The following is a 24,760-nucleotide window of genomic DNA, read 5'->3' as shown; positions in this document are numbered from 1 at the left end:
ATGGAAAAAAAATTCAACAAGAATTAATATTGATTGATTTTATGGCAACTGAATATTTTACCCAAAACAAAAACAAAAATATATATAAATATAGAATACAATATTTTTAGTAAGCAAAACAAAAAAAAAAAAGAAAACGAAAACAAAAAATACACAAAAAAACGAAAAACCAAAATTACCTTTGTTGTTTTTGTTTAATTGAGACAAATGCCTCACAGTCATAGTGAAATCTGTCTGGGATTATATAGTAGCCAGGCAGGCCTCGATATTCACGTCGATCGAATCATCAAATTGAACACGACATAAAAAAATACATTATTATTCGATAACATCATATTCCAAGGAAATACAAAAAATACAGTTCGTTTGCACAGACACAGATATTTAAAGTGGTTTTCCTGTTTTCCTTTTTCGACGCCGCTTACAAATCACATCCGTCCCCCCCATATACAAAAGCCAACATAACACCCACGGTCTGGCCATCTATATCGTATATATATAGGATATATGTATATATATATCAAGATATATTGCCCCATCGGATGCCGTTTCGGTGTGCGCCCGGTACTTCTTGATATAATTTACGGACAAGAATTTTAAATTCTGCAGTTGTCACAAATTATTGTTATCAATTAATCTTTGTATCCGTGTGGTGTGGCCTGCCGTGGATCCCAGGATTGATTGGGATATTTTGTTGCCGTCTCTAGGTAAGTATTAAATGCATTCAACCCACAAAACTTTGCCACATCTCACTCAAGCCTGATCTACAATGAGATGAGAATTGGTCACATTGCGATTCAGGCCGAGTGAGTAGTAGGCCTTGTTCAGTTGACAATAGACTTCAATAAGCTTATCCATATATTGTGATGCATACATATGTCAATTATAGCAGGCGGGTCCGAGATTCGTAAATTTCCTTGATTCATTTTTTTGTACATTTTTAATCGGATGTCAATTTGAGCGGCGATTAAAGTAAAACGACTGCTGGTGAGTGTTACACTGGACAACACACCCTCATCAGACCTCTGATCTCCCTTCCTCTCTCTCTCTGGCAGTTGTTGGACCGTTTATGGGTCATCAAACGGACATATATATATATTTTTCTAAAGAAAAGGTTGCCAACGTGGTAAGTCAAATTCGAAAAGAGTTCCCATAATAATAATTAAATATATTTACATGAGTTTTACACGCTATTCTTAAGGGCTACACTTAAGAGAGTCTTTATAAATAATAGTGCCCCGGGGTCATAGTTCCGTGGTCTCCAGTTTACGAGCCAATATTTGGGCATTATTCGTTAGCTTATCTATTTGATTGTATAAATTAAAGTGCCGATTTAGATCGTTGGTGTTGTTAAAGAGCTTTGCGGTGCCCTTGAGTGTTTCGTGTATATCCTGAGTACCGCCGCCGCCACCGGTTATTGCCAGAAAATTGTCGTCCAGGGAATCATGTCCACTAACGCTGCAAGGGGACGATGCAGGAGTTATCTGTGGTTTTGATTAAAAAGTACTGCTTTACTTACCTCACCGTCTCCTCGATAGTTTTGAACCATTCGTTCTCATAGCTCTTCAGCCAAATGGGATTAGAGCCCTGAACACTGTGCTTATTAGTATTGGGAACTCTTGTGGCCGGCTCATGGTTCTGCTGCATGGACATTGAAGAGTGGCCACCTGAAAGGGAATTAAAGAAGTCTATAGATAATCAGAAATCTTCAAAAGAAACCTTTAACTTACGCAGAATGTTCACTTTGGCTGCCCGCAATTGTCTGCGATAGCCGTTTCGTTGTGAGGCACATAGCGCCAGAGTGACCACCAGAAGAGTGGCCAAAAATAGATTCGTGAAAATTAGCCACACAAATACTGGACCCTTGTTTGGGCCCGCTGTCAGGAGTTGGGCCTCAGCCGCTGGCTGTGTGTCCAGTACATTTAGGTCCTTGAACAATTCGTCCAAACTCTCGATATGGGTATCGATTAGTTTGAGCACATCCGTTACCTCGTAGATGGAGTTATCCTCGCGCTCGACTAGATGCATGTAGAGGTCTGTTTTCGTCTTGTCCACCGAACCGTCTTTATTTTCATGCACTTTGATCTCATCAATGTTCACAATGGATTCGGTGATGTTGCCTAGAGTACTGCAAATAGAAATGTGAATGGTCAATGAAAGGAGATTCCAATTGTCGCTTCACTTACTCTCTGAATGTGCCCACCCGAGATCGCAACTCATCCGGCTGCAAACGGAATACAAAGCGCACTTTCTGGTCCTCTCTCAGTAGATAGATAAATACATGAGCCACATCCCTCATTCCAAGCGTATCATTGGCCAGTACCATGAAATCAAAGTATCCTTTCATTCCCTTTTGCGGATCGAAATTCAACTGGACATCTCCCGTCTCAGCGTCGACAAGAAATGGAGCCTTGCGTACATTTTCCAGACCCTCGGATAATGTTTGTCTAATATCGCCAACCTGATAGTAACCAATTTTGCCATTGAGCCCTTCATCTGCATCAAAGGCTTCGACCCGCATGAATTTTAGTCCAAAATCCGCATTGGTTGTGATGCCGCCAGTGAAGATTTTGGAGCGAAAACGTGGCGGATTATCATTTATGTCAAGGACACGTACATGAACTTTTATTATTGTGCTATCTCCGTTCGCATTTGGGTTATCTACCAAGGCAGCTGCAGGTGGTTCCCCGTCTTCATCGCTGTTCTCATAGTTCTCATAGGAGGAGAGAACTTCTGGCTCATAATCCTCATCGGTTGGAATTTCACGCAATTGACGTGAATGCTGATAACGATTGTAGCCTGTGACCTTTAGTGGATTATGCAAATAACCACTTAATCCATTACTAATCTCTATACCCATGCGTCGACGTGGGCCACTGGACGGTAACGATGCATTGCCACAATTCTCAGTCGCCTTGACATGAAGCGTGTAATTGGCCATCACTTCTCTATCCAATTCCCGATGCACAGTTAGTACATGTGTCTCTGGGTCGAGATAAAAGTAGCCATCCTCATTTCCCTGAACTATAAAATAACAAACTTGACTAGGCGTTTCATCTGGATCATCTAGATCCAACTGATCCTTATCAATAGTATCGGGTAGTTGGATGCGTTCTGCACCAGGATCAGAGTGTTCGGTGAAGTTTACATGAATCTCATTGGTTATAAACTGCGGCTCATAGTCATTCACATTGCGCACATAGATGCTTAGATCCAGATCACTACTTAATGATGTGGGTAATCCCTGGTCATAGGCCTCTATGCGTATCTGCAATGAAAGTCGAAAAGACATTTCAAGAAATTTCTTTCGTAAGAATTTGTTCGAGATTGTATCTTACCTCGTGGATTTTTTGTTTCTCCCGATTGAGAGGTTCCTTTAGCAATAGTTCGCCCGTATTGCTATGCAAGTCGAACATTTTATAACTGCCCAAGGGGTCGGGCTTGAGACGGTAACGAACTAGAGCATTTTGTCCCATATCCGCATCATTGGCATAGACTTGTAGTATCATTGTGCCCACTGTGGCATTCTCCGGTATTCTGACTGTCGTATTGTGCAAAGGACGGACAAACACAGGAGCATGATCATTATAGTCTGCCACACAAATGTCCAGAGTACTCTGCACTACATTGGATGGCACGCCAAGATCTCTAGTCGTTATGGTAAGACTATAGTTTCCATATCTATTACGCAATGTTTTGCTGGCAAAAATGTGAGCATTCCACTCGTCCAGTTGCCTCAGCTCAAAGAGTCCTGAAATTTATGATTTCTTTAGAGTTTCTTCTTCAAATCCCAATTGACCCTTACCTTCTTTGTTGCCCTGTGTAATGGCAAACTCGAGACGTCCATTCGGTGTGGACGAATCGTCGGCATCTTTGGCCACAATGCTGGCTATGCGTTCGTGTAGCTCATGATATTCTGTGATCAGTACACAACTTGTGGGCAAGCTAACTTCAGGTGCATTGTCATTCTCATCCAAAATGCTTATACTATTTTAGAAAAGAGGATGTAAAATGAATACTAAATGATAGTCGATGGGGTTTCTTATCTGATTTACTTACAACACTTGCTTGAAGGCATTACGACTCTCGCCGGCAAGAAAGCCAAATTGATAATTATCCCAGGCCTCGATGACCAAGTTATAGGAGTTCTTTGTCTCACGATCGAGACGATCGGCCACCGTTAGCACACCTGTATCCGCATCTATGGTGAATTTGCCCTGAGAGCTAAGACGATCCATTAGGAAGGTGATTTTGCCAAAGTCTCCAGCATCTGCATCGGCTGCCTGAATGGTGGCCACTCTAGTGCCGAGTGGAGCATTCTCACTGATCGTATAGTTCTTGCTGCCGCCTATAAAGTAGGGATTGTTGTCGTTTTCATCCAAAACCGTCACATAGACCTCCACCAGGGAAGAGCGCGGTGGTTGACCCGAGTCCGTGGCTCGTACACTGAAATTCAGCCACTGATGTTGCTCATGGTCGATCTTATTGGCCACGACAATTTCTCCTGTTTGGGCATCCAAGTGGATTAGATTACGATATATCGGATTGCCTTCCATGGTATAGGTTATCGTGCGATTCTTATCCAAGTCGTAGGCCAATACATTGGCTATCATTACACCGTTAATACTATTCTCGGTAATCGATTGACGATAGAAGGGTTGCTTGAATTTCGGATTATTGTCGTTCTCGTCAAGAATTTGTATACTGAGGAAACCTTCGACCACTTGTTTGCCCTTGGCAGCAGCTAGATCCTCCACAGTAATGGCCAATTTGATGTGCTCCACCTTTTCGCGATCCAATAGTTTGACAACCTTGAGATGGCCTTCAATGGGATCCAACTCAAAGGCACCCAAATAGTCGTATTCACTCAGCTTGATCAGACCACCCTCCTCATTCCGGGCCTCGCAGTGGTCTGTATTCAGTTTATAGCGCAAGATGCAATTCTCATCCAGATCGGTGGCCTTCAATCGATACACTGAGACACCAACTGGAGTATTTTCCATAATTTTCACTTGGCTCATCTCACCAAGCACGGGAAGCTTATTATTCACATCCTGTATACTAATATTCACAGTTGCCGTATTCATTAGCTGGGAATTGCCCAATCCACCATCGAGGGCAAGCTGGAAAAAGAAGAGTTTCCACATTTGGTTAACTTGGATTTCCCTCTTCGTAAGCTCTGTTACTTACCACAGTGAGGGTGTAGAGAGTTTGCTTATTGTCCGTCAGATCTGGATCCAAGTTGGCCCCCTGAGCCACAGATATAATTCCTGATTCTGAGTTGATAATAAACTTATCGCTGGCTCCCATCTGTATGCGATAGACAACAGCATTATTTGGCGATGAGCCATCACGATCAATGGCCAGAACCTGTAGAATTGAGCTACCGCCGGGTAAATCCTCTGGCACACTCTTGGAGTAGAAGCTTTTCTGAAAAATTGGGGGATTATCGTTGACATCCTGGACATAGATGAGAACTGGCACTACGGTGGACAGCATAGGAATGCCCGAATCTCGGGCACGTATAAGTAAATCAATCTCTCGCATGCCCACATTCGCCTCGCGCAGATGTCGACGATTACTACTATCCACAAGATCCTCGTAGTCGAAATGATGCAAAGGTTGGACCAAGCCACTCCTTGGATTAATTGTAAAATTCAATCTATACAATCCCTCAACAATTTCATAAGTTATTTGACTATTCTCAGTGCCGTTTAGATCCAAATCTCGTGCCTCCACTTGCAATGGTGTCTCGAATTCGTTTTTATTCTCCAAAAGTTTCGCCTCATATTGCCGCTGCAGAAATGTTGGGGCATTATCATTGACATCTTGAATATCGACAATAATCTGGGCAGTATTACGATTACCCTGACCTATATTATCGATGGCCTCAACGGTCAGATAATGTCGTGAAATAATTTCACGATCGAAGGCCGTGCTTCCTGTTTGCTTGATAGTAATCACTCCAGTTATGGGATTCAAATGTAGCCTGTAATGAGGAAAAAGTCAATAAAAGGATCCCAAGCACACTTGAGGTTAACTTACAAATGAGCTATGCCGCCTCTCAAGTTGGTATAACGTATGCCCATGCTCCCAAAGTCCCCGGAGTCCACATCCGTTGCCTCCACTTTGGTTATAATGGTGCCCAGTTCGCTATTCTCCAAGACACTGGCATTATATATAGTCTGTGTAAATTCTGGATAGTTGTCGTTTTGATCACGTATAAAAATTTGCACATGAGCCGAGCTAAAATAACGAATAACTCCAGTTAGCATTAGGATTAGATTATAAAGGAGAGACTCACTTACCTATAACGACTTGGCTCATCGATTTCCCGTGCAAATATCGTAAAATTTACCTCGACAAATTGCTCAAAATCCAGAGATTTGGAATTCTTAACCCTTAGCATAAAATTTGCCTCATTCACCGCCAGTTCTGGTACTATTTCGAACAGATCATTGGGTGGATCGAGAAACAGACGAAATGTACCATTGTTGCCCTCATCATGATCGAATACAAAATTCTGCACATCCTCATCAATGAATCCCAATGGTGTGTTTGTTTGAGCATTCTCATTTATCTCACAACGATAGACGGTTTCTCCGAAAGTTGGTATCTCATCGTTGACATCACTCACAATGACCGTGACTTCAGTTCGAACTGTGGAAGGAGCAGATTTTCCTGCCCCTGCTTCCGATTTTGACAGTTCTGAGGCTGTGATTCTCAAAATGTGAGCTCCATTCACCTGATCAGCTTGTTCTTCGCGGTCCAACTCGGTCAGCGTATAGACTACACCTGTATGCCGATCGATATCAAATAGATCATTGGCCTCAAGGCTGTAGGCTATGGGATTATTAATGCCACGATCCCCGTCAATGGCTCGAACTCGCAGGACCCTGGTGCCCACCGGTGCATCCTCGGCAATGCGTGCTACGGCCTGAACTTCAACAAATTCTGGTGGTTGATCTTCAATGTCCTTGACTTTGACCAATATTGCCGCAGTTCCTGTATTCACTGGTCCTTGATTGGCACGATCCACGGCCAATACACGCAGTTGATACAAGCTCTTGGTCTCATAGTCCAGTTCCTTTTGGAGTCGTAGAACTCCCTTGCCCTGATTAGTGGATATGCTGAATACATCATTGTCACCATCCAGCTCCTGTAGATAATACACAACCTGACCGTAGGCTCCCTCATCGGCATCGGTGGCCTCCAGCGTACTGATCACTGTAGGTTCGGTGCCTTCGGGTATTTCAATGGCATTTTGATATGGTAGAAAAATGGGCGAATTGTCATTAATGTCCTCCACAAGCAATAGAAAACTCTGCGTCACATAATTATGATCCGAATAATGACTATCCGTCAGGGTTAACACTATGGCATACTCGTCCTGGCTCTCACGGTCCAATTCTTTGGCCAAATACACTTTGGCCTCATTGCCGCCAGTGTTCTCTATTCGTATAATTTCGCTGTCATGAGAATTACGCTTTCCAAATGTGAGCGGATCATTATCCGGATCATAGCCTTTCAGCGTATATATTAGACTACCTAAATGATAATTTAAGATACAGATACTACATATAAAGGAATGGGATATTCTTCTTCAACTTACCCACTTTCGTTTCAGGACTCTCTTTTAGTCGCAAAACAATCTCAGACTGACCATCAATAGCAAAACGAGGCGGGCGATTAGAAGAAACAGCGCAGATAAGAGTAGTGAGTATTACGAACTTTCCTATATTAACACTTAAAGCCTGGCTTAAATTCCACCTGCCTTTTAAGCGCACCTTCCTGTAGTGGTGCTCTGTCTGTAGTTCGTTGTGCATGATGAGAGTGTGAAGTATGATGATTTTTGTTGTGGAAGTCGTCTACATGTCAGGCCGCGACACCTAGAAAATAGACAGAGTGTTACGACAACAACAGAAGTTAACCCATTTTTCCCCTTACTCTAGTCATTAAAATGTGTCCAAATATTTAGTGTCTCGTACATTTAATGTGTTTTCTGTGTGTGTAGTGTGTGCCTTATGACCTTAAAACAGTTTCGCTTGAGAAACTCCACACTCACACACACCGCCAAACCACGTAGCTTGTGGTCTACTTCTGACTTTTCTCTGGTTCTTGTTCTCAGCCGTATGATTGCAACATCCTCTAACTAAGCCCCACAGCCCACGAATTGGGCTGTAGGGAGGAAATGTTTCTCAATGCCACTGGACACATATGTACGTTTACTGCGTGGCCAAGAGACCTGATCTTTGCGAAAGTTTTATGCGCCAAATTAATTGAAGCATCTGCTTTGGTTGTGGTTGTTGTTGTTTTTTATTGGCTTGTTTCTTTAGAAATTTGATTTTGTTATGCCAAGGTTTAATGGCCGTAACGTTTTCTTAAGTGCTCTGCAATTATTGTAAGAATTTGTTTAGGATGATCTAGATTCGTTGTCTGGCTTGAAATTTCTTACAAATTGAAATATAACATTAATTGTAAGATGAAATGTTTGTAGAATAGGTAAACTTTTCATTGACCACATAAAGAAAGTGAAAATTAAAGTTACTTTTCTAAGAATTTTCTCATCATTCTAATGATCATTCTAAACAGGTGGAAAAATGTGACATTGAAGTATAATTTGGAATGTGTTTTTGTAAATTTTAGACTTAAGACTTGGTTACAACTCAAGTTAACTAAGCTTTCAATCGGTTCGAAGAAACCTTCCTGTAGAGGAATCATTTCTAAAGTTTCTCGAGTGAATATGTTTCCCAGGGGCGACAAAAATCCAAGAAACATTTAATATATATATATTATTGCGAAACAATGATATTTACCATCAAATTTCATTAAAATTGGTTTAAAAGTTGTGTAGATATACATATGTATGGACAATAATGAAACTTGGAATTATAATTTTAAGCGATCATAAGAGCCTGGACCGTATATCACTTAGGAAGATAGCTATCATTTAGGGTGAACTCATACAGACAAGCAAGGACGTTATGAAACTTTGTTCGTTCCCAATAACTTAAGCTAATTTAAGTAATTTGAAATCCAAAGCAGTAATCTTCGTTTTAGACAAGTTATAAGTAGACATTAAAAGAACTTTCCTATATAACATTTCAGAAGTTTCTCGAGTGGATAGATCCTCACAATTTATCAATTTAATCAACACATTGGCATTTGACCAATTTTATAGAAATCAGATCAAATATTGTAGAGATGTATCATTAATAAAAAACTAAACGGTCCTAAACACCTAGACAGGATTTCTCTTACGTTGAGATGATTTAAATTCTATGTAAATGTAAGTAGAAATTAATGAAATGATGGATGAATGAAGTGAAATAATGAGTTGTTTGCAATTTTCGATTCCGTTGATCATCATCTTCCTATCCTACCCCTTAGACCAAATCGATCACTATTGTTTTCTAGAAATCATTTCATTCCCCAAACTTTTCTTACTAATACAAACTCTCCTGGCAATGGGAAGAGGATATTTCTTTAAGTGTAACTACAAAATAATAATATTTCTTCATGTTCATGAAGTGCAATGTATGTATATGTATTTTTCGCCCAATGAAGTTTGAAACCTTATCTTTGTTGAATTTTTTAGTGACGCGTGTGAATTTTCTTGTGAGTGTTGTGGATCTATCAGATAAATATGTATATATGTAACTATATCATATGCAGACAGCAGGCAGTTTCAATGGTGGCTTATTAACCAGTCAGAGGCAATAAGCCATTGTTTCGAGTGTTTGAACTCGACAAGTTGACGTTGGTAGTGGTTGTTGGGCCTTTTACTCTTTGGTTCATTGAATTTCATCACAATTGTGTCTGATGATGATTACAATTAAAATGACAATGAAATTTAATCACTTGCCGTGGCTTATAAACGATTAGCCAATTGATTTTGTATTTCATTGCCTGTAGTTTCCAGTAGTTCACCTAGCCATCAACCATCTCCGGCAGAAACAGGCAACACAGCATTGCATCTCTTTATCTAGCCGGGAAAATCATGGACAAGGTCATTTATTTTAATTTTAAAGCAATTTTCAAAATAAGTTGAAGGCCCGAAGAAGACTAACCCATTCGACTGATTTCGCTTTCAATTTGCCTCGAGCGGGTCGGTGCGGGGCGCGGCGATGCCGAGGGGGTCTATGTACATGCAACAATTTAATGCCTTTTCTTCTTTAAATGAGTTTTGGACTTTTTCGATAATTATGTGTTTTTGTTATGGCCAACGCTTTTCAGCTAAATTGGGTTGTTTGGTCAGTTGGTCCACACACAGACAACACTACGTATACATAATTTCATGCTGCACTGAGTTTCTATAGAAATCATGATAATGTTGAGCTACTGTCGATTAATAATAACTCCACTTTGGTTTTTTTTTTCCAGATACTACTCATTGATGTATAAATCAGAATAGATATTAATATTGGGTCTTGAAACTGAATTTGAAATGTAAGTAAAAATCGTATATTACATAACTTAAGGTAGATATCTTTTAACAAATTAGGCCATTTAGTTTTAATTAAGCCCATTAGTAATACGCACTTCCTCCTCAACGACCATGAATGAAGTGGGTGGATAGTGGGTGGTAAAGGGATGTGGGGGAGGCTTGTGGGTGGCAACTTTCATATCAGCCAATTTTCCACACAGCGAAAACTCACTGAATTAAAGCAAATTAATAACAAAAGATCAGACATACATAGGTCTGCTGCCATTTCACTCAATTTATGTAAGTTGCCAGTTGTCGGCTGTCGGTGAAAGACATGTCAGTTCACCATGACGACTAGAGATGGCTCCAACTCTGACTCTTGGAGGGGGGGGCGACCCTTTGGGTGGTTCGGCAGTTTCTGGTGCTAACTACTCTTGTTGCCAAGATTCGCATCAAGCCAAGTTCACGCTTGGCATATTCTGGCCTTCCCGGTCGGTCAGAGTTTGCCAAAAGTGAAAATGGCATCTAAGCCCAAAGCCAAAGCAATGCGTTATTATACGGTCGCTGGGTTATTGTGTCCCTGGGCAACATAACATTACAACATTGCGGTTAAGCCACCAAGTAACCACAAATCAATATAACAACAAAATATTCTCACAAAAATCGTATGTAGATGAGATTTGGACAATCGTAAGCTGCCATTGGCTGGCTTAAAGCCTGGACCACCAGACAAAGGTTGCCTTTCGGTTTCCGGCTTTACGAGACGAGATCGCATCGTATTCTGCGTATGCGGTGGGTGCGCAAACAAAATAGCTTATGGCTTCGACTACTCCAATTTAAACACTTCCTCCCCCATATTAGGGCCCCTGGTTTTTTGTCATGCACATCGATTCCGAAACGTGGCTCTTGACAGTCAAGTTCAACGCCGCCAAGCTAACTATTGTTTGTTTGTTGTTTTTTTTTAACAGAATGAGGAGGGAAATTGGGACCTGTTGGCTGGTGGGGTGAGGAGCAGGGGGTTTCGGGTTCGTTGCGGTAGCATGAGTTTTGAGTCACTGTCAGAGTCAGAGCCTGGGCCCGCATCCGCCTCGCTGTCATGGTAATATGCGTAGTCCATGCCAAAACTCTCTGCCTCTCCGAGACACACACAACATACACAAAATTTGTTCGTTACACTTGGTCTCATTTTCTAAGACTATTTTTGCATAGCTAACTAATTGCAGTTGAATTTGTTTCTACAATTCATTTAAGGTAATTGAATTCACATTTTTGTTTCGATAGGTCACGCAAGTCCTTGAAATTCAGACATCAGGTTAGGATCAGGTTCCCTCGAACATCCCTTATTGCTTTTAATAACTAGACTTACCCTTAAAGATAGTTCCCTTGTTTTAGTTGAGTTCTACTGGTAAGCTGATATTATGCAAATATTAAAGAGATATCCTTTTTGCAAGCTGATATTCCTTGGACTGAACTCACTCGACCGAGTCGAATTTCATTTTATTGTCTTGTGCTTGACACATTTTCTGAAAGGGTTTTTGGTAATTAGACAGAAAGCCCAAAACCCCAACCGAAATCAGAACACTCGAAAGACACGAAGAATTGGGCAATACACGAAGCGGAAAAGAGGTCTATGTAGAGTTCACTTTTAAATTACCGCCACTCGGGAACGTGCCACCATCACACCCAATAAATTTTGTAAGCCTTTCTTTCTTCTTAACTTTTAAACTGATCAACTTGGTAGTATATTTTCAACACACTTTTTTTGCCAACAAATTCCGAAACATGTACTTTATGCTTTAACGGTCGCGCCACGACTAGTTGGCAGAAGGCTCGAACCAAGCCACTCAAATGACGGCGGAGGTATGTTTGCGTCGTGTGCTCTATGGGAATTGAGTTGGTTGGCTGGTTGGTTGGTAACGCGTTGTCACCGAACTCGACATCGAGGGAGAAACAGTAAAAGAGAGAGATTGAGAGTAGATCGCCAGTCCAGGCACGCGAGTAGTTAGCCAGGCGTGAATTCCAGTGGGGGTTTGTTTACAAATTGGCTAGCATGCCGGCTTTCAATGGAACGCAACTGGAAGGCTTAGCTTATGGGCATGCAAAAGAAAAGTGGTAGACTCTAATGGCATTTTACTAGTTCATCTAGATTATTTTGGGGTTCAAAACTCCATTTCGTATATCGAAAATTCTCAAAATATGAATTAATGTAAAAATTATGATATGAAGAGCATTATAGAGTTTTTAAGGATATTATTTTGATTCCTCAGAACAATTTTTGGCTATTCATCATTTCATTGCTTGAAGTTCTTATGCTATTTCGAGAATTATGAAAATTTAAAAAAATTCAACTTAAATTTTGAAGAAACTTGCGAAAATTGACAGAGTGATAGATTAAACTTTCCGGATTCTCTGCCCATCTTGTTCAGAGTGTATTTTGAGGAATTATCTATTAAAAACTTAATATTTCTGTTTATAGAATGTCTCAAAATCGTGGTGCAGCAATGGGAGGAGCCAAAGTACGCGAGCCACTAAAAAAGGTGGTCTCCGTGCCTCCCGTGATGAGAAAATCGAGTAAGAGCCGTTCGTTCCATTTTCGTTACCTGGAACTGTGTCGTGCCAAGAATATTCAACCGATAGCGGATATACGTGCCAAGTCGAATACCACATTTTTAGAGCTTTTTGCCGATAGATTGGCTATAAACGATTGGCTATTGATCAACGAGGCGTTGCATCATGATTTGGTGCTTCAGACCTTGCATGTACGCATTCGCCGTATTCTTCCACAGAGTAAGTGAAGGGAGGGGGTGAATGTGTGAGTTGCTTTGGGGAAACTAACATGGAACTTTCTTCAGGTACCATTGAGCCCATCGATTCGGAGAAGAGGGCTCGCTTGTATCGGACGAGACCAGTGATTTACACACGTTTTGTGTTTGCCGCCATGGTGAATGCGATTGGCAATTGTGTGGAGCTCAATAAGAATCTGACCACCCTGAAGTTGGAGGGGTTGCCATTGCAGGAAAGCTACATTGAGATTATTGCCAAGGTAAGCTGGGGACAAGACAACATCTTTCTACTCTCTCGAATGCTTTGACTCTTTTTTTTTAAGGCTTTGGCTTCAAATGAGTCCCTAGTTACTCTTTGTTTTCGTAAGTCTCCTATTGGGGATAGGGGTTGTTCATTGGTGTGCAACACGGCCAAGTATTTGAATACCATCGAAGTGTTTGATGTCTCTGAATGCAATCTAACTGCAAAGGGTGCCGAAGCTATAGCTGATATGATAAAGGTGGGATCAAAATTAATAAGTATATACCCACTAATGGCCTAATCTTCCACTAGATGCAAAAAATTACACGCTTCTCCGAAGGTTGGGAGAAATCTCTTCGCTATCGTAGTGTGGATGTTAATGCCATTGCTGGTTTGCGTATCATTAAAATGGCCAACAATCCGGAAATTGGTGATGATGGGGTCAGGTTTATAGCGGAAGTACTCAAAGAGGATGCCTGGATAAAAAGTGAGTGCAAATTAAGTCCTGAAATTTTAAATTTCCCTTGATTATGAGTCCTCCTGTGTCCTCAGATGTCGATATGGAGGGATGCGGCATAACCGATATTGGTGCCAATTTGATATTGAGTTGCCTGGAGGTCAATAATGCCGTCACCGACTTCAATGTCCATAATAACGAGGGCATAAGCAAGTTCATCTATCGTAGCATACGCGAACATTTGAAGGGTCCCAATGAGGAGCAACCAGAGGAGCCCCAGTATGATTTGAGTTGCGTTAATGGCCTACAGAGCCTGCCTAAGAATAAGAAGTTTACGGTGTCTCAATTGCTCAATCACATCAAGAATCTGGAGGAGCAGTTATCCTTTGAGCGAACACTTCGCAAGAAGGCTGAGAAGCTGAATGAGAAGCTAAGCCAACACCTAATGGCTGCTGGTAGTAGTGCTCCAACCCCGTCGGACAAAATGATCGAAACACCAAATATGCCGAATGGCTATGTCTTAGTGAGAAATGAGTCTCTGCATGATATTATCAAGGAGTAAGTGTAACTGGAAGTGTTTTCAAATTAGTTGAGTTCACTTATCCTTGAGTATATTTCCTTAGAACGCAAAGCTATAGCAAGTCGAGCTCCAGTCGTTTGGTCAACAGTTTGGTCACTAGTCCAGAAGGAACACCTCGCAGTGACATTGCCACATTGCGTAAGGAGCATCAACAGCAAATGTCCATGCAGGATCAACTGAAACCAGTGCTGAAAGAGGAAAGTCAATCCGAGGCTGAGATGAGGGCTAACGGCTACATGGATGAACAGCAGCCACGCAAACTATACCATGTTCGAAAAGTGCGTAGTGAGATGAAATATGTGGAGACGAATTTAAGGGATAATTCAAATCACCACGAATCGAAATCGGATCATGAGTTCGCCAATGAACGTGATGTAAGTAAACAAATAGTGGATATAGTACAGATATTAAAATTCGAACTCCTTTCCTATTCAGTTCAATCTTAATCCTATGGTTCAATTTGAGACTGATATTGGTGATAGTATGATGGTCAATCAGCAGGATCGTAGGCGTAAAGAAGGCGGATGCGGCGATGGCGATTATCCGCCGTATGGTTATGAGGACGCCCTTAAGAAGCAGACAATGGGTCGCAATGGCAATCCTATCGAGAGGGGGCAATATGGCGATACACGAAAGCCATTAAATAACGATGGCATGCATCGCAATTTTGGCGGCTCTGGAGATGGTGGCCGTGTGTCCCAATACATGGCCGAGATAGAACGTAAAACTGCTAATAGGTCCGGCAAAAAGCGTCAAAAGCCAAAATCCGAGGAAGGCAGCCATCACACCGAGTCGTATATGCACAGGACTACTGAACAGGTGGAAACTTATATGTCAAACTATGAAGATGACGGTCTGGAGACGAATTTCATCAATTCGGGCTCGGAAGCGGACACAACGGATACTACTATACGTGGTCAGGCATCACCCAATGGCAAATTTACCGGCATGAAGGTCTTTATGCGACGCACCAGCAAACAGTCTGTGGACAATCATTCAAATGACGAGAATGGCAGCGGAAACACCGACGATGATATACTCTCGCCGCGTTCCGTTTACTTGGAAATGCAAAGAAAACAAGAACAAAATTCGTATAGCAATTAGAGATGCATTACTCCACAATGAAAAACTCTGCTCCGCTTAGCAACTTCAAAACGAGACAACCAATCATATCCATATATAAATCCAAAGAAAAACGTTCAAACATCGAATACAAAAAAAAAAAAAAAAATATGGAGAACCAAATTTTCAGTTGTAGTTCCATGCGGAGTTTAGTTTCTTTAGACGGAAATGTGCATAGGTAATAATGTAACACGTTGGAGCCTAGTTGGGCCTTCTTAAGATTCAATTTACTGGTTACTAAAGTTCGTTGAATCACATAATAGCTGTTAAACCATAAAAAAAAATAAATAACAATTGAAAGCAAAATGGTTTAGGCCTTGCAAGAATGGATTATATTAGGTGTCAGTTTTAGACATATTTATATAATTAGTGGAATATTTTGTGTTTTAGTCAATTCGTTTTTGAGTAAATTTTTTTTGCTTGATTGATTATATGTATAATATAGAAGCTGTGGTTTTTTGTTTTATATTTTAATGAGTGCTTATTCTTGCTTAATTGGCCGGAGAAGGTTTTTAACCGCCAAAACCGTAGAGAGTGCGACCCTGTCTCTTCAAAGCGTAGACAACGTCCATAGCGGTGACAGTCTTACGCTTGGCGTGTTCAGTGTAAGTAACAGCATCACGAATTACGTTTTCCAAAAAGACCTGAAAGTAACATGATGATATAGTTGCTTTATCCAAGATGTATATGTTTCTGCAGACTGCTTACCTTTAAGACACCACGAGTTTCTTCATAGATCAATCCAGAAATACGTTTGACGCCCCCGCGACGAGCCAAGCGGCGAATAGCGGGCTTGGTGATACCTTGGATATTATCACGAAGCACTTTACGATGACGCTTGGCGCCACCTTTTCCCAATCCTTTTCCTCCCTTACCACGTCCTGTCATTTTGTTTGAGTCAGTTACTTACAAATGCGATCTGTGAAAACAAAAGAATTTCACTCAGGTTAGTGTTGACGGCTTCAATTTTCCGTATGTATGCGTATGTGCCTATGTGTAAGTGTTAAGTTTGTTTTTGTTATTTTATGGAAAATATAAGCATTTGCTGTATTTGAGTGAAGTTAAAAGCAATTTTTCTTCTTTACTAATCACAAAATGACAACAGTTTCACAAATTTAAAGTCTTTAATTGTTATATTTGTAAAATTTCCTTATAATTTTCACTTTTGCGTCGTCTTTATACCTTGAAAAATATGAAAATGCTAGAGCTGGCAATTTCATTGATAGCTCGACCGATAGTAACGATGGAACTGGTGAGTTTCGATAGTTTGATGGACATTCCAAAACTCAACAAGCGATGTTTTTAACAGTCATTTATATTTTTATTCAAATTACAGCTTAGCTATTCAAATTATATATATTTAAATTACAGCTTAGCTAATGTTGTGTGGTTCTGCGAAGTTGTCGTTTTTGATATTTACCAATAACCTGCATAATCTCTATTTTGGCATCAATTTTTAGATCTTCGCTTAGTTCATAAATGTCTTTGGCAATCGCCATGCCATAATGATAACTTTGTACGTCCTCTCGTACATCCTTTCTTTGGGTATTTTTGACGGAAATTGACCCTAATATTTCCATATCATCGTCCTCATCGTCAACAAGGTTACCTTCTTCTGAATCCTCATTATGGTTAACTATAGTCAATCGTTGTACAGTTTTTGGATTTTGTTGTACTTCATTTTTAGTGTTCTTCTGCCATGAGTCGCTGTCATTCTGTTTTGAAATCTCAAGAAAGTCGAGTAATTTAACATATTTTCTCTCATTGATAGTCTTAAGTTCTTCTTTATTTGCCTGTTTAGTTAAGTTTCGTGCTCTTGTCAAATTAGTCCACTTTTCAATTAAATCATCTATTAATGACAACTGTTAGTAATTATTACAAGAGAAATTAACCCAACGGTTTTGTTTACCTGTTGAGACTGGCAATCCGAACCGCTGATGTACGCTCTTTTCCAACTGAGACCAAAATTCTGTTTTTAGACTGTTTGTATTGAAGTGGATATGCCGGCAATCCCAAATATATGGTGCGTCTCGAATTCGCGAAATTAGGTATTTAATCCCTTCATCGTGCCATATTATAACATATTTACGAGATTGTTGTCTGTTTTTAGCACGAATTGTTGTCATCGTTTCATTAATTTTTTTATTCATTTATTTTTTAGTCCAATGTGACCATACATTGAAAATAGATAAATACCTAGCTATCAACAGTAATAAAACGATTCAATTGAACAGAGATAACGTCTGTCGCACATTTCTTAAACATTTATTTCTAAAGTGTTAAACTATATTTATGCATTAATTGCCCTAAAATATAGTTATTTGACTCCCGTTGCAATGGGCTCAAAGTTACTGAAGTGTCATACACGCCACGATGAAATTTAAAATAGGGGCAAAAACATTGTGATACATCGGTACAGCCATCACTGTTTTGCCCATCTCTAACGCTAAGCCTTAAGGAGTGAGCCAAAACGTTGAAAAAAACGCACGTTAACATAAACTCAAATTAAACTGATAGAATGGCACAAAAGTGTGCATTCCAAGTGTTCTTAAAAATAATGTAATCAAATAAGCATAATCGCGCAACCGAAGACCGCGGGAAATGCACATGGTCAGCGAATTCGCTGCATCCAGTATACATATGTGCATATACATACACACACAGCCTCTACATAATGTGTATTGTCCTTTTCCAAGTGCAACAATAAAAGAAAACTCTGTGCCAAAAGAAAAAATACAAACTACCTGTCTATATTTTGTATGGTGAAAAGCAAAACCAATTGAAATTTAACCCTCAAGGAACCGTTTGCTCCGACGAATGCGTTTTACTCTGTTACGTATTACAACAATATAAAGCTGTTTATTGTAAACAAGTTATATACAAGTGATAACGCATAACCATGTCCAACTACGATTTTTTACTTTATCTAACAGTGCAGCTTGTTCTGGGTACGTATTTATTTAAATTTGTACATATGTGCCACATGTAATGTAAGCTTGTAACTGTCTGTGTGTGGGTGTTTGTGTGTGTATATTTTTAGTTCTATTTGTGGATTCTAATACTGGGCGCCTCAATTGCCTTCAATATTATTTACATTATATTTTAAAACTCGCAATCTGTGCATCTAGACTTGCGCTCTGCAATCGGACTCTGTATCTGCCATACTACACTATTATAAAGGTGTCTGAATTATAGAGTATTTACATCAAAAATTTCATTATTTTGTGGGAAAAAGTTGAATCCATTGAAATCTTTAGACCCGAAAGGAGTCGCTTTTCGACTAATAATTCTGTGCCCTGTGTGCTAATAGAGTGATTGATCCTAATTAAAATTTAAAACGTGCAAAATTGCATTAACACGACAGATTTATCACTCTTTACAGAGTGTCAATAATTCGACACCGTGTTAATTTTTACAACTTCCTGCATAATGTGCTTGCATGTATGTGTGTGAGTATTTCTTTGAATGGGATAAATGTGTGCGCTGCATTAGAAACTTGTTGTATGGCTAGCTCTCTCTCTCTCTCTCAGATTCTGGTTTGAGTTGTGCGGGGGCAGGGGCTTAAATCTCTTCTGGCATGCTCCTCCACGCTCTCTCTTGTGCACTGTCTCTCTAACTCTCGCTTCGCTCTTGTACTTGCTTTTTCCCTTTTATCCATCAAGCGCCACTTTAAACTCATCCTCCCGTTCTCTCCTTTCTCCTGCGAATAAAGTTCATGCTTATGTATCTACTTTACTGAAAATCTCTGAGTGAGTGAGCGTATGTGAACATGCACACTCACACACACATCCTATTACCCACAAGGACCGTGGGGCCAGAATATGTTTGATTGGTGCTAATACATGTTAGTTTATTTGTGATTAGAGTCAGATTGCCGTAATTCGACAATACACATGGCTAATAATATTGTCACCACTATGCATAGGTATCCAATGCACAGGCACACACAAATAAACATACACATCCACATGGAGCTGGAGCGGAAGAGTTTGCCTTGCATTGAGGTTATGGCCCACTCGGCAAACCAAATGCTGCTGTGTGGGTTGGTCGACTGGCCAGCACAGCTAATTTTGTGCAAAAACTTGGGGGTTGCATTCAATGGCTGTACGCTAAGCCCCAATAGGAACGGGTAAAATTCCAGGTGGAGCGAATCTGATATGGGTACAAAATGATACCGCTTAACCCCTTCTCGAACCAAATCGACTATTATCCCAACTGACATAGCAAATATCATCGTTAGCATTTTGCCTTTCCACTTGAGGGTTACATAATTCTAGCTGATGCAATGAAAATTAGGTCTACTCAAAAATCGAAGTTACGCCAATTCTACATAATGCACTTCGGAGTTGACTCGACCCAAGTCAATTAATTATTGCACAATGAATCGTATCTATTGAATTATTTCTTAGAGCAATTATTTACACATAGTTTCTATACCAGTGGACCAATCTTCTCATTTCTAGCAAAATTAGGGTGTCTTTTAAGATAAGCAATAACTTTATTTAGTCGGTGATGCAAAACATTAATCCCAAATGAATATAAAACCTTTTAGCAAAATATATATGTACATACATTCAAATAATGTTTCGTTTTAATAATTAATGATTTGTTTTCATTTCTATTTTGAATTTAGTCTATCGCCTGAGTAATGGGGCCATTCTGACCGATGGTCATCACATTTATTGCGAGCAGTATGATGAAAAAAATTGCAAGGATTGCAGCGTCTCCATTGGGGAATGTCAGGTAGAAGCTGATAAGTCCCCCAGCTGCTATGCTCTCTGGATGTTTAACGAAACGACGGGTAAGATGGTAAATTCTGTTCTTTTGCTAATTTATTAATTGATTCCAATCTCCCCGCAGGCGTTACGACACTTAAAATGAAAGGATGCTTCTCTGATAACCATGAATGCAATCAAACGGAATGCATAACCAGTGCGGCACCTAGGAAGAATTCTTTATATTATTGTTGCTGCAAGGGTTCTCTGTGCAATAAGAATCACAAATACATACCGACCACGACGGAAGCAACTACGCAAGGTAGATTTTGTTTAAGATGTGTTTTTGTTTATAGTTCGGTTCGGTGTTTTTTTTTTTTTTTTTTGCGAGTTTACCCCAATTTTTGTTGAATTACAATTTGCTGTGGTAACTTCGAGAGAGCAAAAGTAAGCAGTGAAGAAGGGCCAAAGGGGATGGGCTATCCCACATATATACAACCGAACGTTTTTCGTGTTAACGAACTCTCGACGTGAAGTGGCGCCGTAGTTAAAGGGGAATACGGAGGCTGCTATGCGCCACCACCATGTGTTGCAATTTTAGCCCTCCTGTGCACGTTCGTTTATTCCTTTTTTTCCCCCATTTGTTTTTCTACTCTATGCTTTTATTTTATTTTAGGGTGTTGCTGCCTTTTGCCTTTGCCTTTGCCATTTGCCTCTGCCTCATCTTTTGTGCTCTGCACTTTGTTGTTTTGTTCTTCGGTTTAGCTTTGCTTTTATCTCAACTAAAAAAAAGAAAAAAACGACAAGAAAGATGCCATATTGGGGGCGAACTTTCGTTTTTTCTTTTTTTCTCTTTGCATTCCTTTTCGTTTTTGCCCTTTTTATTTATTTTTTTTTACAACCCCCAAGAGTTTGGATAGCTTAACTACAGGTGCCACTTGAGATGTTGTTCACCTGTGGCAAGCGTTTTAAAGCTTTTCCTTCAATTTAAAACGCATGTTAATTTGTTTTTTCTCTTCTCTTTCAGTACCCAAAGAGAAAACGCAAGATGATAGCAATTTATTGTACATTTATATTGGATCTTCGATATTTGTGCTTCTCATGTTTTTAATGATAATGGGTCTCTTCTTTTATCGCCGTCGGAAGCAAGCCCATTTCAATGAAATACCCACGGTAAGAGAATAAAATTCGCCGCATCCAATCATGTGCTCTTAATTCACTTAACACATTCCACACAGCACGAGGCAGAAATCACAAACACATCGCCTCTGCTTAGTAACAGGCCCATCCAGTTGCTGGAGCAAAAGGCCAGCGGACGTTTCGGTGATGTCTGGCAAGCCAAGTTGCATGGCCAGGATGTTGCAGTGAAAATCTTTCGAATGCAGGAGAAAGAATCCTGGACTACAGAGAACGAGATCTACAAATTGCCACGCATGCGACATCCCAACATTTTGGAGTTCTTGGGTGTGGAGAAGCATCTGGATAAGCCGGAATATTGGTTGATTTCAACCTATCAGCATAATGGCTCACTCTGCGATTACCTCAAGTCCCATACAATTACCTGGCTGGAACTTTGTCGCATCGCCGAGTCCATGGCCAACGGATTGGCTCATTTGCATGAAGAGATACTGGGCACAAAGGCCGATGGATTGAAGCCTTCGATAGCACATAGAGATTTTAAATCCAAAAATGTGCTTCTTAAGGGTGATTTGACGGCCTGCATAGCTGACTTTGGACTGGCCATGATCTTTCAGCCGGGCAAACCATGTGGCGACACTCATGGTCAAGTGGGCACTCGTCGTTATATGGCACCGGAGGTACTTGAGGGTGCCATTAACTTCAATAGAGACGCCTTTTTGCGTATTGATGTCTATGCTTGTGGCCTAGTTCTGTGGGAGATGGTTTCGCGCTGCGATGTAGTTGGTCCCGTAGGTGAATTTCAGCTACCCTTCGAGGCGGAACTTGGTCAGCGTCCCACACTCGATGAAGTACAGGAGAGCGTGGTGACGAAAAAACTGCGTCCACATTTGCGCAGCTCTTGGCGTGCCCATGATGTAAGTTAAAAGCCAATCCGAACTTTTGAAAATAGCTCTAATTAACTATTTGACTTTAGGGTCTAAACATCTTCTGCGACACCATGGAGGAGTGCTGGGATCACGATGCCGAGGCCCGTTTAAGCTCATCCTGTGTTATGGAGCGTTTCTCTCAAATGAACAAATATCCAACTACACAATTGCTCATTAAAAATCATACCAATATCGATGACGCCAAAGAATCTACGAACTGTTTATAGAAGCGGTATTAAATCACAGCCAAGGAGTAGTCGAATGGAGGGGCTGTGATTTGCTCAAAAATACACCGTCATCAGTTGGCTGTAATAAGTCAATATTCTATGGATTGTAGGCAGCTTTTAACATTTGAGAGTGTATAGAAGATATGCGCAACTAGTCTCTTATTTTGGTATGGTACCATAAGAGACAAGTTGTGATTATCTGCAATAGTTTTATATATAAAGTTTTGAGTATCTGTGGGATTTCAATGGAGCCAATATATTGAATATCCGATAGAATCGATTGATACAATTATAAGCTAAACAGAACAAAACGTTAGACGTTGCAGGAAGTGCTTGGCCATGGGAGCCGCCCAATTGTATGAATATACAAATAGAATGTTTTAGTGTTTAACTCATCTGACATTTACTTCATTGACTGATAACCGTATATATATTAATACTAATTGAAGGAATATTTTGTTTTTCGCATGTGTATTTTAATTTTATCGTGTTTATTTTGTTTATTTCGTAAAACTTTTGCAATTGTCACCTGTTGAAATTATTGTCAAGCCAGTCCTTTTCTTCTTTTTTTCTCTTTTTGTTTTGTCCATTTATGCGTCAACGAAACGTCTCGATAATGCTAGTATATATATATAGTGCGCAGCTAAGCCTAAAGTATAATTATATTTTAATTTGATCATTTAGTTTTAATACTTTCATTTGCCCCCGCACAATTAATTGTGTTTGTATGTTGTATATGAAATAAATTACTTTTTACATTTGATTTATATTTTGATTTATTTTAATTTACTTTTGTTGTCTGCTGTTTGAAGAGCGTTATAGTGCCAATAATCCACTCAGCATAAAAAATGATGTAATTATATATGTAATTAGAATTCTACTGAACAGTACAAGCAACACCTGAAGTTTTCAAATGAAAGTTTCTTTTTAATAGGAACATAACATAAGCGCATATACGATTTATACGACGTCGAGTCTATACAATTGTGTCATACAAAATTTATAAATATAAATCATACAAAAATCCATTCACACACACACACACACAGCCACACAAAAAGTAGTATTCTATACTATGTAAGTATGTTAATTATTGTTATCCTTAGGTCTAAGCTTAGCATATAGTAAGATAATGTCATGGATACTTGTTATATCGATATGTCTATTGAATTCTGTCGCTTTCATTGGTATTTTCAAAATAGTTCATGGAATTGTCCTTAGTTGTTATGATTGTTTAGAATGTGTGAAATTAATTTCAAAATTGTTATTAATAGCTGTTGCAATGCTTCAAAAATGTTTAAAACACGACATATCGATGTAGTTTTTTATTTTCTTTTTGTTTTTTAACTTACATATATTCTTGCAGATAAGTAAAAGATGGAAGTTACAAATTTCAGTCTGTTTCAGTTTCATTATCAACAAGATAACAGTAAATGTATAAATCGGTTATTCCATAATTTAACATCGTCAAAGTTTTCTGTATAAATTAATTTCAACATTTACTAACGAACAGGATCAAAATTATTCTTAACCAAATAAACACAAAACAACAAACTAAAAACAAAAACTATTCACTTTGCACTAAAATGCTTGATTACCTGATTTTTTTTAGCATATAAATGATAAATGGTTTAAGAAATAAAAAAAAAAAAAACAGACATTTTAGAGACAATTTTTTTTTTTTTTTTTTTTTATGTTTGGACTATAATTTGTTAGTTTTTTTTTTATTTTTGTAATTTTACAAACAAATATAAAACTTAGTATTCACACAAAGTAGTTTGTTACATATCAAAAACAAAAAATGTTTACACAAACACACATAAATGCATTAATATACAAACATATTTAAAATATTTCTAAAAGCATTTTTATAAGGTTATATACATACATTTAATATTAAAAAGAAAAATTTGCCCGAGCACACTTACAAAGTGTTGTAATAGGCTTTTGATAAATATACATACATATATACATACATACACAACATTTGTATATTTTTTATGCATTACTCAATCGAACTCAAACTGATTCATTCATAAATACGAATATTACATGAATATTCATAAGCGAAACATAAATTGTTTTATGAAAATAAACATTTCTGCACACCATTTTTCGAACAAAAACAAAGTCAAGTTTTATA

The 24,760-nt window shown here is 39.3% G+C and overlaps 4 protein-coding genes and 1 long non-coding RNA gene across 8 annotated transcripts; 2 read left to right on the top strand and 3 right to left on the bottom strand.

The window, feature by feature from the left end:
• The first annotated feature begins 239 nt into the window (after positions 1-239).
• On the top strand, positions 240-16,056 carry LOC137582828 (protein Cep78 homolog). Of its 4 annotated transcripts, none has more exons than XM_068297531.1 (12): positions 241-707; positions 893-987; positions 1,056-1,126; positions 7,628-7,716; positions 10,384-10,449; positions 12,903-13,213; positions 13,279-13,469; positions 13,533-13,709; positions 13,763-13,937; positions 14,003-14,465; positions 14,531-14,861; positions 14,923-16,056. In XM_068297531.1, the coding sequence occupies exons 6-12, from the start codon at positions 12,904-12,906 to the stop codon at positions 15,589-15,591; spliced, it is 2,316 nt and encodes a 771-aa protein (XP_068153632.1). In that variant the 5' UTR covers positions 241-707; positions 893-987; positions 1,056-1,126; positions 7,628-7,716; positions 10,384-10,449; position 12,903; the 3' UTR covers positions 15,592-16,056. The 4 variants fall into 4 exon arrangements, with proteins under 4 accessions (XP_068153634.1, XP_068153632.1, XP_068153631.1 ...); XM_068297530.1 differs by having other exon boundaries at positions 890-987; XM_068297533.1 differs by lacking the exon at positions 7,628-7,716 and having other exon boundaries at positions 240-707; positions 890-987.
• Cad88C (cadherin-88C) lies at positions 1,148-7,826 on the bottom strand. The gene is made up of 11 exons (XM_068296589.1): positions 7,613-7,826; positions 6,309-7,548; positions 6,046-6,246; positions 5,191-5,989; positions 4,060-5,123; positions 3,806-3,987; positions 3,339-3,751; positions 2,187-3,268; positions 1,731-2,128; positions 1,520-1,667; positions 1,148-1,458 (listed from the first exon to the last, which is right to left on the bottom strand). The coding sequence occupies exons 1-11, from the start codon at positions 7,824-7,826 to the stop codon at positions 1,245-1,247; spliced, it is 5,955 nt and encodes a 1,984-aa protein (XP_068152690.1). The 3' UTR covers positions 1,148-1,244.
• Positions 15,919-16,528, bottom strand: His4r (Histone H4 replacement). Its single transcript, XM_068297535.1, has 2 exons — positions 16,318-16,528; positions 15,919-16,253 (listed from the first exon to the last, which is right to left on the bottom strand). Exons 1-2 carry the CDS (start codon positions 16,495-16,497, stop codon positions 16,122-16,124), a joined length of 312 nt encoding a protein of 103 aa, XP_068153636.1. The 5' UTR covers positions 16,498-16,528; the 3' UTR covers positions 15,919-16,121.
• Positions 16,529-17,041: 513 nt separating this feature from the next.
• LOC137582830 (uncharacterized) lies at positions 17,042-17,762 on the bottom strand. The gene is made up of 3 exons (XR_011033325.1): positions 17,519-17,762; positions 17,403-17,458; positions 17,042-17,324 (listed from the first exon to the last, which is right to left on the bottom strand). It is a non-coding gene; the product is annotated as an uncharacterized lncRNA (long non-coding RNA).
• Positions 17,763-18,037: 275 nt separating this feature from the next.
• Positions 18,038-23,380, top strand: put (activin A receptor type 2 punt). The gene is made up of 6 exons (XM_068297475.1): positions 18,038-18,557; positions 20,243-20,410; positions 20,470-20,646; positions 21,352-21,497; positions 21,563-22,378; positions 22,438-23,380. The coding sequence occupies exons 1-6, from the start codon at positions 18,509-18,511 to the stop codon at positions 22,615-22,617; spliced, it is 1,536 nt and encodes a 511-aa protein (XP_068153576.1). The 5' UTR covers positions 18,038-18,508; the 3' UTR covers positions 22,618-23,380.
• The last annotated feature ends 1,380 nt before the right edge of the window (positions 23,381-24,760 follow it).

This window comes from Drosophila tropicalis, unplaced genomic scaffold, assembly GCF_018151085.1.
Source record: "Drosophila tropicalis isolate 14030-0801.00 unplaced genomic scaffold, ASM1815108v1 contig_859, whole genome shotgun sequence".
In the NCBI taxonomy this organism is placed as follows: domain Eukaryota; kingdom Metazoa; phylum Arthropoda; class Insecta; order Diptera; family Drosophilidae; genus Drosophila; species Drosophila tropicalis.
Note: the sequence above shows the minus strand (reverse complement) of the source record. Positions and strands in the feature narration are given on the sequence as shown.